Source organism: Pelmatolapia mariae, linkage group LG6, assembly GCF_036321145.2.
Source record: "Pelmatolapia mariae isolate MD_Pm_ZW linkage group LG6, Pm_UMD_F_2, whole genome shotgun sequence".
NCBI lineage: Eukaryota > Metazoa > Chordata > Actinopteri > Cichliformes > Cichlidae > Pelmatolapia > Pelmatolapia mariae.
This window is the reverse complement of record NC_086232.1, coordinates 7,156,948-7,170,178: the sequence shown is the minus strand read 5'-3', so window position 1 is coordinate 7,170,178 and position 13,231 is coordinate 7,156,948. Positions and strand designations below refer to the sequence as shown.

General features: G+C 40.4%; 1 protein-coding gene across 2 annotated transcripts; it reads right to left on the bottom strand.

Moving 5' to 3' along the window:
- Positions 1-1,315: 1,315 nt before the first annotated feature.
- On the bottom strand, positions 1,316-12,997 carry sp2 (sp2 transcription factor). Of its 2 annotated transcripts, XM_063475745.1 has the most exons (9): positions 12,945-12,997; positions 9,263-9,339; positions 7,505-7,552; positions 6,536-7,291; positions 5,319-5,537; positions 4,705-5,002; positions 2,719-2,896; positions 2,345-2,538; positions 1,316-2,123 (listed from the first exon to the last, which is right to left on the bottom strand). In XM_063475745.1, exons 1-9 carry the CDS (start codon positions 12,949-12,951, stop codon positions 2,023-2,025), a joined length of 1,878 nt encoding a protein of 625 aa, XP_063331815.1. In that variant the 5' UTR covers positions 12,952-12,997; the 3' UTR covers positions 1,316-2,022. The 2 variants fall into 2 exon arrangements, with proteins under 2 accessions (XP_063331815.1, XP_063331816.1); XM_063475746.1 differs by lacking the exon at positions 7,505-7,552.
- Between the last annotated feature and the right edge of the window lie 234 nt (positions 12,998-13,231).

Below are 13,231 nucleotides of genomic sequence, written 5' to 3'. Positions count from 1 at the left end.
TTGCATCTTGTGACATGATTGTCAAGTCAGGCCAAATAATTAAAGTCTGATCTTATATACAGCAATGCATAGGCTACAATTCAAATCTGAACAATGAAAGAAAGACTAAAGTGTAGTTTTGTTTGTTTTTTTAAATGAGTTAACTAGGAGAAAGTATTGCAGGTACCAAATTTTTAGGTTCTTTAGTTTGAGAAGGATGAACATGTTTCCTGCCATGATGAAACTTGAACTATTCAGGTTAAAAACAGGTAATAAAAGAAGCAGAAATCATTAAGTTTGTCAAAGTTAAATGCCAACTATGAACATGCAGCCATTTAAGAACTCAAATAAAATCAATCTAAAACTAAGACTGGTTTGACTTAAGTCAGGAACTAATGTGATTAATGACTGGATGGCTAAACTTCAGGAGCTATACAAAAATAAATGGCAATCTGATACACAGCCCTAGAAGTGAGTGTACCTGTCTTGTTATGCAGGGTAAATAACCAACTATGTAGAAACAAAGTTTGGACCACAGATGCAAGAGCACGTTTTGCATTTGAGTTATCAACTCTTCTTACTGCTAATATTTCACCAAATTAAATCTTTAGCGTCTAAACTCAGTAAAACTTAGCTCATCAACAAAAATCTTTCTATGCGTTTCTGGGCCATCTCACCAGCCTTTAACAATTTTATTTAATTTTCCTGATGTTTGAAACTTCTTGCAGTGCCAGTGTAAAGGTAGAGAATTTTAGGTAGTGTAAATACATAACGATCAGACATTTTCCCGATAAACCTACTTGGAAAGAACAATGGTACAGTCTAAAACATTTCATCTATTACACACAACTCACGATAAAAGAGCGCCAACTGTCTCAACTCAACAGAAGAAACACCTGAAGCCACCATGAGCAGTGTGTAAATTTTCATTGTTGAATTTTAAGATACTTAATATGTTTCCTCCACATCTTTAACCACTTGTTCGTGTCTGTGATAGCAACAGCTTTCTCCTTGTGGCATAAAGAGGTTAGATTCTGCTTTTCCTTTATCCGTTTCATGGTTTATAAAACTCAGGTGGCTCAAAAATCCATCCTCTTTACTTTGGTGTTCCACAAGGACTAATTCTTGGTCCTCCAAGTATTACATTTTCTAATTAATTACCCTTCCTTAAATTTAAACAATCAATTTCCCAACACAATTCCCAACATTAGCCAACCTTGCAGATCGCTTCATATTGCTGTATTTAGATCACTACTGGTAACCAAGGACCTACCAGAGCTCACAGAAATGATATACTGTTATAACTCCAGCACTTCCTTAATTGTGGTCTGTTTGATTTTTTTTTTTTTTGTGATTTATTTTTACATTACTGTTTACAAGTTTTAAGGCACAATGACTTCTGGCCTGCAGCTCAATCACTTTGCTTTTGGATAGGGGAACTCAGGCTGGCTTGACCAGTACTCTCAAACATATTTTAATCATGGCTGACTCGAGGGAGGGGGGCCTCACCCTCAATTTCTGAAATTTCTTAATATTCTATAATAAAGAGTATGAAGGTTTTTGTGGTAGAAAAAAAAAACAAAATAAAAGAGACTGAAATTGTAACTGATGTCCTGGAATCCTTGGTGTTGGGTTTTCTAAAAGTCAAAAATTTTAAAAAAAAATCTGTAAATGTTCTTCCACCACAGAAGTAGAGAAGTTCATAAATAATCTAGCAGAGTTAAGCATTTAAATCTAAAGCATTTTCACCTTACAAATTCAGTCACAGTAATCTGTCCACGTGTTCAGACCAAATGGGGAAAAAAACTTTTTTAAAAAATGGTCAATAAATTTGCTGAAAGTTTGAAGTCCACCAGGAAGGGTTTCTTTGTACACCATGCTACACAGTGTCCTTGAAGAGTGACAGGGAATCAAGCATTTCATTCTGGAGAGTTTCCCCATTGTGGGATAAGTCACAAGCACAATCCCTTGGTCTCATCTCCACTGCCCATCCTTCCTGTAACACAGTTAGTTTCTGAGTCTTTGTATCTGTATACCGTCTGCTCACAAGTTCTTGGTGTTTATGTGAGTCTTGTAATGCTTTGTCAGGTGGTCGCTCCGCATGAAGCGTTTCTGACACTGGCTGCACTCAAAGCGCTTGTCTCCTGTGGAAGGGAAAAAATGTATTGAGTAATATTTTAAAAGCACTTTCAATAATAAAGAAACAATAGGTGTTTTTAAAAACGTAATTTGTAAAAACATCTGGATTGTTAAGTGTTTTTAAGTGTATTTAGCAACTCCATGTGCCTATTTTGCCTCTGTATTGTAGCATGTGAAGTTAAATACAGAGTGATTTGACGATTCTGTTTGTTTGTGTCCAGAGCACCTGTGTGCGTCCTGGCGTGCCTCTGCAGCTCGTCACTGCGCGTGAAACGTTTCCCACAGAAAACCCAGTTGCAGACGAAGGGTCTTTCGCCAGTGTGCAGCCGGACATGAGCTCTGAGCAGAGATGTTTTCCTAAAAGTCTTTTCACAGCCAGGGACGTGGCAGATGTGTTTCCTCTTTCCCACCTCACTGGGTCTAAACAGTGAACAAAATTCAAACCCTTTATCAGTATGAGAGTTTTAATAGTCTGAGTGCTAAAAAGTATAATATGAACTTCCCAAAATGTAGAAGTGAAAGCAATTACTCAAATATTGTAGCAATTCATTTAAAAAACTGTCAGGAAACCCATCCCAACCCATCCTTTGACACACTCACCTCTTGTCTGCATCTTTACAGTTGGGGCAAGTGCAGGCCATGCGTCGTTTCTTTTCTCCTGGCTGGCCAGGCAACTCCAGGGTGAGGGTCTGGTCTACCTGGATAGCAGGCTGGCCCTGTGCTGTGGCCAGCTGGAGCCCTCCACCCTGCATGGTCTGCACCGTTAGGTGCTGCTGGCCTAACAAACGCAGAGACTCATTGTAAGACAAACAACAGGGCTTCTGCAGGAGCTGGATAATTCAGTTTACTGCCATCAGTGAACTGAAATTCTAATCAACAATAAATTAAGATGCGAAAGCTATATGTTACGAAATAAAATTTTGTTTTTGTTTTAGAGTTTTTAAACACATTGCAAACTTCCAGCTGCTTTTGGTCTTTGACTGAGGAAAAGGTCAAAATTATTCTTTATTAACATAAATCACTGACAACTGATAAAGTTATTTTATCCATTTGACTGCTTATCTGGGTTTGGGTCGGAGAGGCAGCAGACTTCCCTCACCCTAGCCACCTCTTCTTCATCTGGACAGACAAAGAGTCATCCCCAAGCCAGCCAACAGATATAAACTCTCTCAGACCCAGGTCTGCTATCTTTAGCACCAGACCTGGGTCTGACCTGAGGCCTCTTTCCAGTAGGACATGCCCAAAACACCCCACTTCATAGGCATCGATAAAGCATCCTCATCAGACGGTCAAATCATTTTTCAATGAGGAGGAGCAGTGCTTCTATTCTCAGTGAATATCTTTAGCAGCAATAACATGAAGTAACTGTTTTCTGTATAACTATCGGCCTCTCACATTGTTATGGAGGAGTCTGACCGACTCTTCTTTACAAAGTCGCTTCATTGAGGTTCATGGACGTGAATTTACACTAAGTTCTCTTAAAGTCTGACCACAGCATTTTAATCTGGATGAGATCTGGACTTTTACGGAGCCTCTGGAACACTTTGAATCATTTCTTTTACATCTATTTTGTTGGAGATTTGCTGGTGTGCTTGGGTTGACTGCTCATGGTTGACTCAATGACTGCAGGGCATCCAGATCCTGTGGTTGCAAAACAAGCCTCTGCTCCCACGCTTGATAGTTTTTATGAGGTGTCTGTGCTGATGTGCTGTGTTTGGTTTTCACCAAATGTGGCAACATGAATTATGGCCAAAGGACATTGTTCCACAAGTCTTGAGGTTTGTTCAGATGCAACGTTGCAATTTTTAGCCAGGTTGTCACATTCTTTTTAGAGAGGAGAGACTTTCTCCTGGCAAACCTTCCAAACAAGTCAGACTTGTCCAGTCCTGTTCTGATTCTACTGCCCCGAACTTTTATTATGGTTTCATATCATAGCTTTTATCATAGTGCAAGGTTTGGGGTGTTTTTCTCATTTCTCTGAGCATTGGTCGGACTCTGGGTTGTATTTAAAGGGAAGGGAAGTTTATGGGAAGATTGTGGCAGTGAGTTAACACACACCAGACCATCAATCTGCCAAAATCAAGTACATTTGATTAGCAGCACTCGGCTGCTACTTACCTTCTTAAGTCCCATGCGAGCAGGAAAGGGCTTACTTCATTTTTTCACAAGACTGCATAAAGTTCGTTGAAAATATTATTTTTCACATGTCTGTAAACTGGTCCAGTTCTTGCACAAAACAGAAATGGCTAGGGATTGCTGGTAAGCAGCAACAGAACTTTCAAAATAAGAGAGAGGCGAGTATCCAGTAGAACAACAACTGCAGATGGTGTTCTATTTGTTTAACACAAAAATTACAATTACTTCAAACTTCAACTCCAATCCAAGTTCTTCCACCACTGCATTTCCTCAAAATGGGAAATGAGGGTGGTGGGGTCACCCCCCAGTGTGCTGCACACCATGCATGCGCTGCATAAACACCCCAGTGTATTTATCAGTAGTACTAGACAATAGCATTGGCTCTACAAACAGCCAGTGGAAAGCTTGGAGAAAAAAAAAAAAAACCCAAAACAGCTAACATCAGCTCACCGCCTGCATTGGTGATGGTAACAGGAACTCCCTGAACTTGGACCCCGTTGATGCTGATGGTCTGCACTGCTTGTGCTGCTGAGGTGAGCTGCGACGTGTTCAATTGTATCATTCCACCTGCAGGGGCAATTTTTGCCAAGGTCCGCTCCTTTCGTCCTCCGGTAGCTTGTGTTCTCTTGGAGCCAGCTGGTGGTGTGACAGTGGTGGTAGGAGCAACTGTGGTGGCAGGGGTTGTTGTTGTCATGGAGTCCTGAAGCTGAACCGATTGCCATTCACCTGATGCTGTTTTAAAGAGAATCTGAGAAAAGAAAATATCACTAAGTTTACTTAAAATGTTAAACTACTTCCTAGTTAAACTGTTATATTATCTTATGTATGACTTTTGACATGTTGCTAGCTTAGTTGTAAGAATGTCACATGGTCCTTTGCTGCGGTTCCTGAGGTATTCATAATAAACAGAAGAAGTTACTTTCAGCTGCTCCCTTATTTACAAGGAGTTACCACAGCAGGTGGCTCTAGATATTGATTTAGCAGAATTTTACACTAGATGCCTTTCCTGACACAACAGACTAAAAATATTAAGAGTTAAAGAAACAATAAGTCTGAACGGATACCTGTGTTGGTGATGTTTCTGTTGGAGTGACCTGCAGATTTGAGGAGACAGACTGTCTCTGCGGGACGGGTGGCAACGTAGCAGAGGCAGCCTGTACCACCTTCAAAGCCTGTTGTGGGATCTGAACCACCTGAGAATCTGGTTTGGGCTGGACCAGCTGGACCTGTTGCACCATAGCAGGTTGACCAGGACTTTGCACAATCAGTAAATTGTTCCCTGCCTGTGAATATAGAGATAAGAAGCTGACCAGTAATCCTCATACGTAGGTTTTAGCCAACATCTTCAATGTTTTGAACACACTGAAAGGCTAACTGTTAAAGCTCATTTAACAGCTAGCTATAGACTGGGTTGAGTGTTTCAAAGTAGAATTTCAAACTCGATAACAATATTCTGGTTTCTGTTTAACTGCTGATAGACTTTTATCAATCTGAATTGCACACACATTTACTCACTTTGGTAGTATATTTATGTCATAGGGAACCTTTTGAGCGTGAAAAACAAAAAGTGGTTGTAACACTAAAAATACTTTTTTGTTTTAACCATTTGGTGGCAGAAGAACACATCACAAATTTAAAAAAAAAAAAACCCAAAACAAAAAAAGAAACAAGCTTTGTACCATAAAACAGCTGCCTGCCCAAAACTGAAACTGTCCTGAGGCTAATTAGGAAGCAGACGGTTCTGAAGATGTAAAACAGTCGACAGTTTCCTGTTTTTTTCTTCTTTTTTGACTCTTCACAAAAAATGATAACAGGAACAGTAGGTTATTAACATTCATTAGCATACATACATTTTTATTAAGATTAAAAAAGTCCCAGTGCTCAAGCCCGGCTTGTATTACAGGAGCACAAACCTTAAGAAGCATACTCTGTGATAAAACAGAATCAGTTACACTGATTTTCAACAAAAAAAGAGAGAATTAAAAAATAAAATAACTGATAATTAATTAAATATATATGGCATTTGGGGACTTCTACTTAACATACAGTAAATGCTAGACTAAGAGCAGTGAGAGTAGATGCCGAGTCTGGCTTACATGTCAAACTTGTGTTTGTGTAACGTTATAATTTCACAGACGTTAAAAAAAACACTGACAAGAGAACACAGAGAACACATATTTAGAAGGGGACCATTAAGTCTGTTTGAAGATTAACTTCAAACAAATAATTCGTGCCTTCGTTTATGCTTTTCAGTACCAGAATCAATAACAAATAGGGGTACCTGTATGATGTTATCACCAGCTTCTATTAGGATGGTCTCCATCTGCTCTGGGGTTGGAGAGGCAGCCTGTGCTGGAGGCGGCGGTGGAGGCTCGGCAGCCAGTACCGCCTTTTTTTTCCTCCCTCGTCGTGCCTTTCCAGGAGTGGGAGGGGCTGCGGCTGTCTCTGTGATGATTTGTGTCCCACCCACTTCTCCTGTAGCCACGTTGAGGGGAATTGTAAGTCCACTGGGCAGCTGCACAACGTTTGTAGCTGTATTGTTTGGCTTCCGCACCTTGAGGGAGGGCTTGATGGCTACGGTCTTCTGTGGCGTGACAGGAGCAGTGGCTGCAGCCGGAGCCGGCATGGTCATGGGAGTGGTAATGATGGCCTGGTTGGTACCGGGTATGAGCTGGATCTGACCTCCCTGTGGCATCACCTGAATGGTTTGTGCACCCTGGATCTGCGGCACCACCTGATACTGGATGCCAGGAGTGGCCGAGGTGCTGGTACGAGCAGGACTCTGCTGGATAGTAAGGACGATGGGGCTGCCAGGAGCTGTGGAGCCCAGGCCAGCAGGTAGCTGGATCACATTGCCCTTTGCTGAAAGGAAACCAAGGTTTTTCGGTGGAGCTGGCGCTATTGGAGCTGGCTTTATAGGAAGGAGCCGGCGAGGTTGTGGCTGCGCTGGCGGAGAGGTGACAGGAGCCTGAGCAGCAGGAGGGCCGATTTTACTGCAGGTGGCAGCCAGCAGGGCCAAAGGAGAGGGCTGAGTGTCCTGTGGGAAGACAGAAACATAGTCCAAGCCTGCATTAAAAAAAAGCCTGAACAAGACGAATTCAGCACTAAGGGAGCGATAGGATGAGGTAGTAGTAAGATCAAAAGCTAAAACAAAACAAGTTAACACAAACCAACAGGTAGGCCTACAACTACACATTAAGACTCATAATCAGTAGCGATCAAGTGGTGTAGTAGGTGTAGGAGTTTCCACCTGCGATGCCATTGTGCCCCTCTTTGGTCCAAATGTGTGATCGTCAAGCTGCAGGACAGGGAAGCATTCTACATTAATGCCATCTTCAGCACACTTTACATACACTGGACCGCTTTATGTATTTGAGGCAACAAATGGGTTTAAGTTGGGACTAGGAAGGTTGATACAACAAAAGTGAAAAAGGTTTAGTGACTACTGGTGCAAGACACAAAGCGATGTCATTAGTATTTAAATTCCCAATTGTGCAGTTGTGTCTCTCAGATATTGATCAACATCGAAGGAAAACAGTGACTGAATTTATAGAATATATTGTTTTTGGTAGAAAAATATAGCACATCTGCTCTATCCTGGCACATAGAGTAGTGAGGGCAGCTTTTCCATTCCCAATCTAAACTAGTGCAAGAGCACCGAATCTGGATCTAACCTCATCTGAGAAAGTAATGATAAAGCCTGCCATAATCCATAATTAGTGGGCGTAAGGGTCCAGATGCCAGAGGTAAGTTAGAACATTTGACTGGTTCTTTATCATTTGTTTAAATGTCTCTGTTTTTTTTCTAGTCAAAGCAGTTTTAAATTTGACAATAACTTATCACGACATCTTAACTTAGACAGTGTTGTTTTTGTATGTATGTTAATTTCAAAATTCTATGCGGTCTTGTTCTCGAGTTATTGCATTCACAAGATTTTCAGAAAACTTAACCACTGAGATTTTTAGTAGATGCACCTATGGTTAGGGCTGTTCGATATAACGATATATATCAGATGACGATATAAAAACGTCTATCGTTTCCTATTACGCTATCGTTTGTTTCGTGGTGTCGTAAAATAAACTGTTCACGGCAATATTTTTTCATCGTTTTGATGGTCACTGTAGTGGCTATATTATTTTTTTAAAGTTCTCTCTTTCTCTTATATTTAATATAAGCACACTACGGACGGACAAGCGCCTGTTTTTATGCACTGTCGTTAGCAACAACGATGGTAAAACCATCGCGTGTCCGCTTGTTTATTTTCTACATAAACCTTTCACAATAAAGCTCAAGATCCTGTTGAGACTTTTCAAAATAAACTGAATCACGTGAAAGAGTATGCAGAGTATTTAAGGATGAGAAGCAAAAAAGGCCCATCAGGTGCTAAAAAATAAACCTTAGATTCAAACGTTAGAACAGGCTTTTCCCCGCAGCACGCCGTGTAATAAATACTCACAAAGAAAACGGCGGCCGTTACAACCTATGTCTAAAAATGTATCATTTCATGCATGGGTTAAAACACTCGACTCCAGGTACACGACGCCCAGCTTGAAACACTTCACGTAAGTCGAGCTGCCGAGATTCACAGAATTTACAGAAAATGTTAAATTTTTGTGATTTATATCGTTATCGGAACGATAGATGTCTTATATCGGGATATGAGATTTTGGTCATATCGCACAGCCCTACCTATGGTATTCAATTTGAAGCTCCTACATATCCTTGTTCTCAAGTTTTCGCATTCACAAACTTAGGTGTCCACACTGCCCGCCAGGCAGGGTAACAACAGTACTCCTTCAGCCTTTTGCAATTGAGGGTTAAAAAAACACTCAAGGCTTACAATGCACTAAACATCAAAGGAATTCTACAGAAAAGTAAACACACAGTGTATATTAGCACAAAAATATGGCAGCAATATGAACACAACAGATGTTAAGAGCAACAGTAAGAGAAGAGACTGCAACAGTGCAACAAGCGTGCACAGCCGAGGCTTGTGGCTGCTACTCACTTGTGTTGAAGCAGAGGAGGGCTGAAGGTATTCGCTGGGACTGACAGCGACAGTGGTAGCCATACTGTCCTGTTGTTCTGAAAAAACACACAGCAGAGAGATTTCAGGCTGCCTGCAGCAGTGGTTAAGCTATTCAAAGGTATCACAGGACGTTACAACAAAACAGAAGAGCTCTGTGAAGGACAAGCCATGCAGTATCTCACTTAAACTGCTATATGATCATTAAATGTCATCAATTACACAAATGATGCCATTAACTGCGCTAATTAACGCATTCATTTGCATGCTGACACTTTCATTTTCACCACACATGTGGGATATTTATATGACTCACATCTCTTAAAGGATTCAGGAATGACAGAGTTGTGCTTTTTTGTTTGTTTGTTTGTTTGTTTTTTTGAGGTTTCGAGAAAATATTTTCCCTCCAATATGTTGACGATATTAAAAATATTCAACTCACGCATGGTATCAGCAGAGTCATTAGAAGCTATCTGTCAAGAGTCAATATATCATTTTGTTGTTGTTGTTAAATCACCATAATTGCAATTTTTCATGAGTCAGCCACATTTACCAGTGACAGAGATGGGAAACAAATACTTTTCCTTCAAAGGTTTCTATGTTTTCTCTATTTTTGCCCAGATTCTACTCCACATCTATTCCACATATTAAATTTAAATTCAAATAAGTCATTTACTCAATTTTCTCGGTAACTTAGTGGAGATTTTGTATATTCACACACATTAAACTGCATCAATAACAGAATTATAAAAGGAATAACAAATTTCCACTGTGATGGAATATACCACAAAAAGCTAACCGGCAAAAATAAATGACATAAACAATGCAGACGATCTCTAAAGCCTACACGGAAAAACAGTTACCACTAATGCAAAGCAGTGTACGAAACTAAAGCTTTAAAGTTTTCCAGTATGTGGGGAATGATGCAGACACCTACTGATCTGTTTGATAAATACACACGATTCTTTTAGGTACTGCAGCACATCTTTTGCTATTTGACTTGTTTTTGATCCAGTCTAATATAAACTTAGGTCATTAACCAGATCAAAATTTAGTCAATCAAGAAAGAGTTGTGATACCTGTACTTCATAAACTTAACAAGTTCTGTCTGCCAGAGGTTGTGCGTGTTCTAACAGCAAATGTCAATCTACTGGCCACATGTCAAATACTCTGAGCAAAAAAAAAAAAGACAAAAAAATACATTGGACTGCGCTCAAAAATGTTATACGAGAAAAAGACAGTAAATATATTGAGCATATTATATTTCCATTTCAACAGTCAGCATAAGTACATTTAGGGCAGGCTGCCCAGCAGCAGTTTAAGAGCAGGATAAATCTTGAGAGCCAAGCAAAGCAGCCTAATGGTCAAAATAGGTCGATGCTGTTATTGTCAAACAGAACTGCTGTGGAACTGTGGATAAAGCAACGCAAGCTGTTCCACTATCCATTACTGCTTGAACTACAACACAGCTAGTGCACACAATACAATCTCCACTTTTTAATAATTTATATAAATTCAAGAACAACACACAAATATGCAATTTAAAAGCCAAGGGATCTGTGACAGACTCAAATATTTTAATTTGGGATTTTATAGAACAGAAATACCTGCAGGCATTTTTAACATCTATTAACAATAATGTACAATTATTAATGACAAATGTAAAACGATAAACACTACTGGGACATGAGTATGTCTGTTGAGCTACATATCTAAGCTGGAAAACACCTGAACTCAACCAGCAGACAAGATATATGACCACATGGTAGCCACAGAGCACTCTTCAGGCTGTCCCAGTATTTGTGACAAATACACAGGATGATGATAAAGAAGTGATTCATCATCATAGATCTGCAACATGCAGATTTTTAAGCCAATGGCCATATTATATATATATGTGTGTGTATAAAACAAAGCAAGATGAATTAGAGCTGTGTCTTCTCATCATCAAAAAAAAAAATGATTGCACAAGTCTATATATGTAAATTAACACAGATACTGCAATAACATTGCCACCAACACTTGTTTGGAGTTGTAATGTTTTGGGCTTAGTTATTCTCTGCCTGCTCTAACAGGTGTTATAAATTATGAAACAGGTTTGTGGTTGCCTGTCTTTGAAAGCATGTACCTTTAGCACAGTTTGCAGAGAAACAACTTAGTTTCTTTGTAAGAGTGCAAATGCAGCTTTCTTCAAGAACTTATGTAGTTCAGTGATCTTGTCTTCACCCTTTGCATAGCATTTCTGTCCATACACGTAAAACACAAAAATGCACAAGTATTACAATGAACATTTATTGAACTTCTCTTACATTTTTATTGAGGAAAATGATGTTGCAATACACCCATCACTAACAACATTAAAAGCACTGACATTATGTGTTACAATTCAAGGTTCTGCGGTGAAACTTTAGTTCCTGGTACTCGTGTGGGTACTTTGACTAACTTTGTTGCACACCAAGAACACAGGCCACACCTTTGACATCTCCCAGCAGAACAACACACCCTGCCACTCAAATACAAATAAAAAACTGTAAGGAACAAAAAACAGACATGCAAGGTACCCTGATCTCATTCCAGTTAGGCATCCTGACCTAGGACAGCCTCACTCCAAAACCAATGCACTGGATCTGTCACCAACATTCCAGTGCCTGACACCACAAGTGTAATAATATTCCATAAAAGAGCACTGCATACAGTGCAGACGTCAGACAATAACTTGCTAGTTCTGAGGAAATGCCTGAAGTAGAAATTCCTCTTTTCTGCAAACTGTGCCGTCTGTATCTGCCAGCTCATCTGTCGACAGTAAACTTAAGCCTGACACACAATAAACTCATCTCTGTGTCGTGGCTGTCGTCAGCTGTACAAACAGGAAGGAGTTCCTCTGTTGGAGCTGCCTGCCTCATCGAGTAAAAGCATTATAAATGCAGCTGTTAATCGAAACTTCTAAACATGACTACCAAAGCAGCAGACTTTCACTCGGGGATAGCTCAGCCTGCTGAGCGAGCCACTAATCTCTCCATTCTGACACATTTTTGGATTGGTGATAACAACAAAGAACAGAACTTCCCATCAGTTATGCAAGTGTGACTTTAAGTCTTGCAAATAACACAAATGGGGGGAAAAGTGCGGCCTCAAAATAGCGCCGCCATGCAACACTGTCTGTTAGGTTGGTTTGCAGTGCAACAGCAGCTAACGTTAGCCACCAAGCTAGCTAGCACTACTGACTCAACTGAGGCAGACTCAAATGTCTATCGACTAGCTTATATATATGAGCTGGTTTGCTTTGATAAAAATAAATGAGGCGAGACGGGAATGGGTGCAACATGAAAATATTTCAGTGTGCTGCTGTGGAGTTTCATATGTGGTGGAAATGGACAAATCGATTTGGGGGCAGAAACAAGTAAAGGACCAGCTACATAGCTTCCAGTAGCATTTTGGCTAGCTGACGCGTAGCTAGCAAGTCAAACTCTCTTTGATAACGTTACAGAAAAAGGGAGCCCTTTGCCGGAAGTGCACTGCTTATTTTGGTACATAGAACCGCACGAACACCCCTAAAACATAGTTATTTGTACCACAGCATGATTAGTGCTTTCTCTTCAACGCAAATATAATGTTTTACGAAGTAGAATGTAATATAAACACCAATGTTTTAATTCCTACCCACCGCTCATGACGACATTCGCTCTCCGCGAGCCTTGCAGACCGAACCCACGGAGGAATCCGCCCGCTCTGTTGCACCAATCCACGGACAATAGAGAGTTAATTGACGTCTGCCCCGACCAACTACCTTTAGCTGTCTTTGTGACCGAAGTCCACCTGAGCCAATCCCGACGTCAGATTTCTGTACATGGGTCGATGGATGACCGTTTGGCCAATGGGATATCGAGATTGTGATCAGTGGGGCGGTTCCAACAGGACTGACCTGGAACACGCGAGTGCCCTATTACAGCA

Excerpts from the sequence above, each read along its gene's own strand:
- sp2 (XM_063475745.1), bottom strand. Across the intron at positions 7,292-7,504 it reads GGGGCACAATGGCATCGCAG|GACACTCAGCCCTCTCCTTT; the intron begins GTGGAAACTCCT and ends GTCTTCCCACAG. Across the intron at positions 5,538-6,535 it reads CTGGTGATAACATCATACAG|GCAGGGAACAATTTACTGAT; the intron begins GTACCCCTATTT and ends CTATATTCACAG.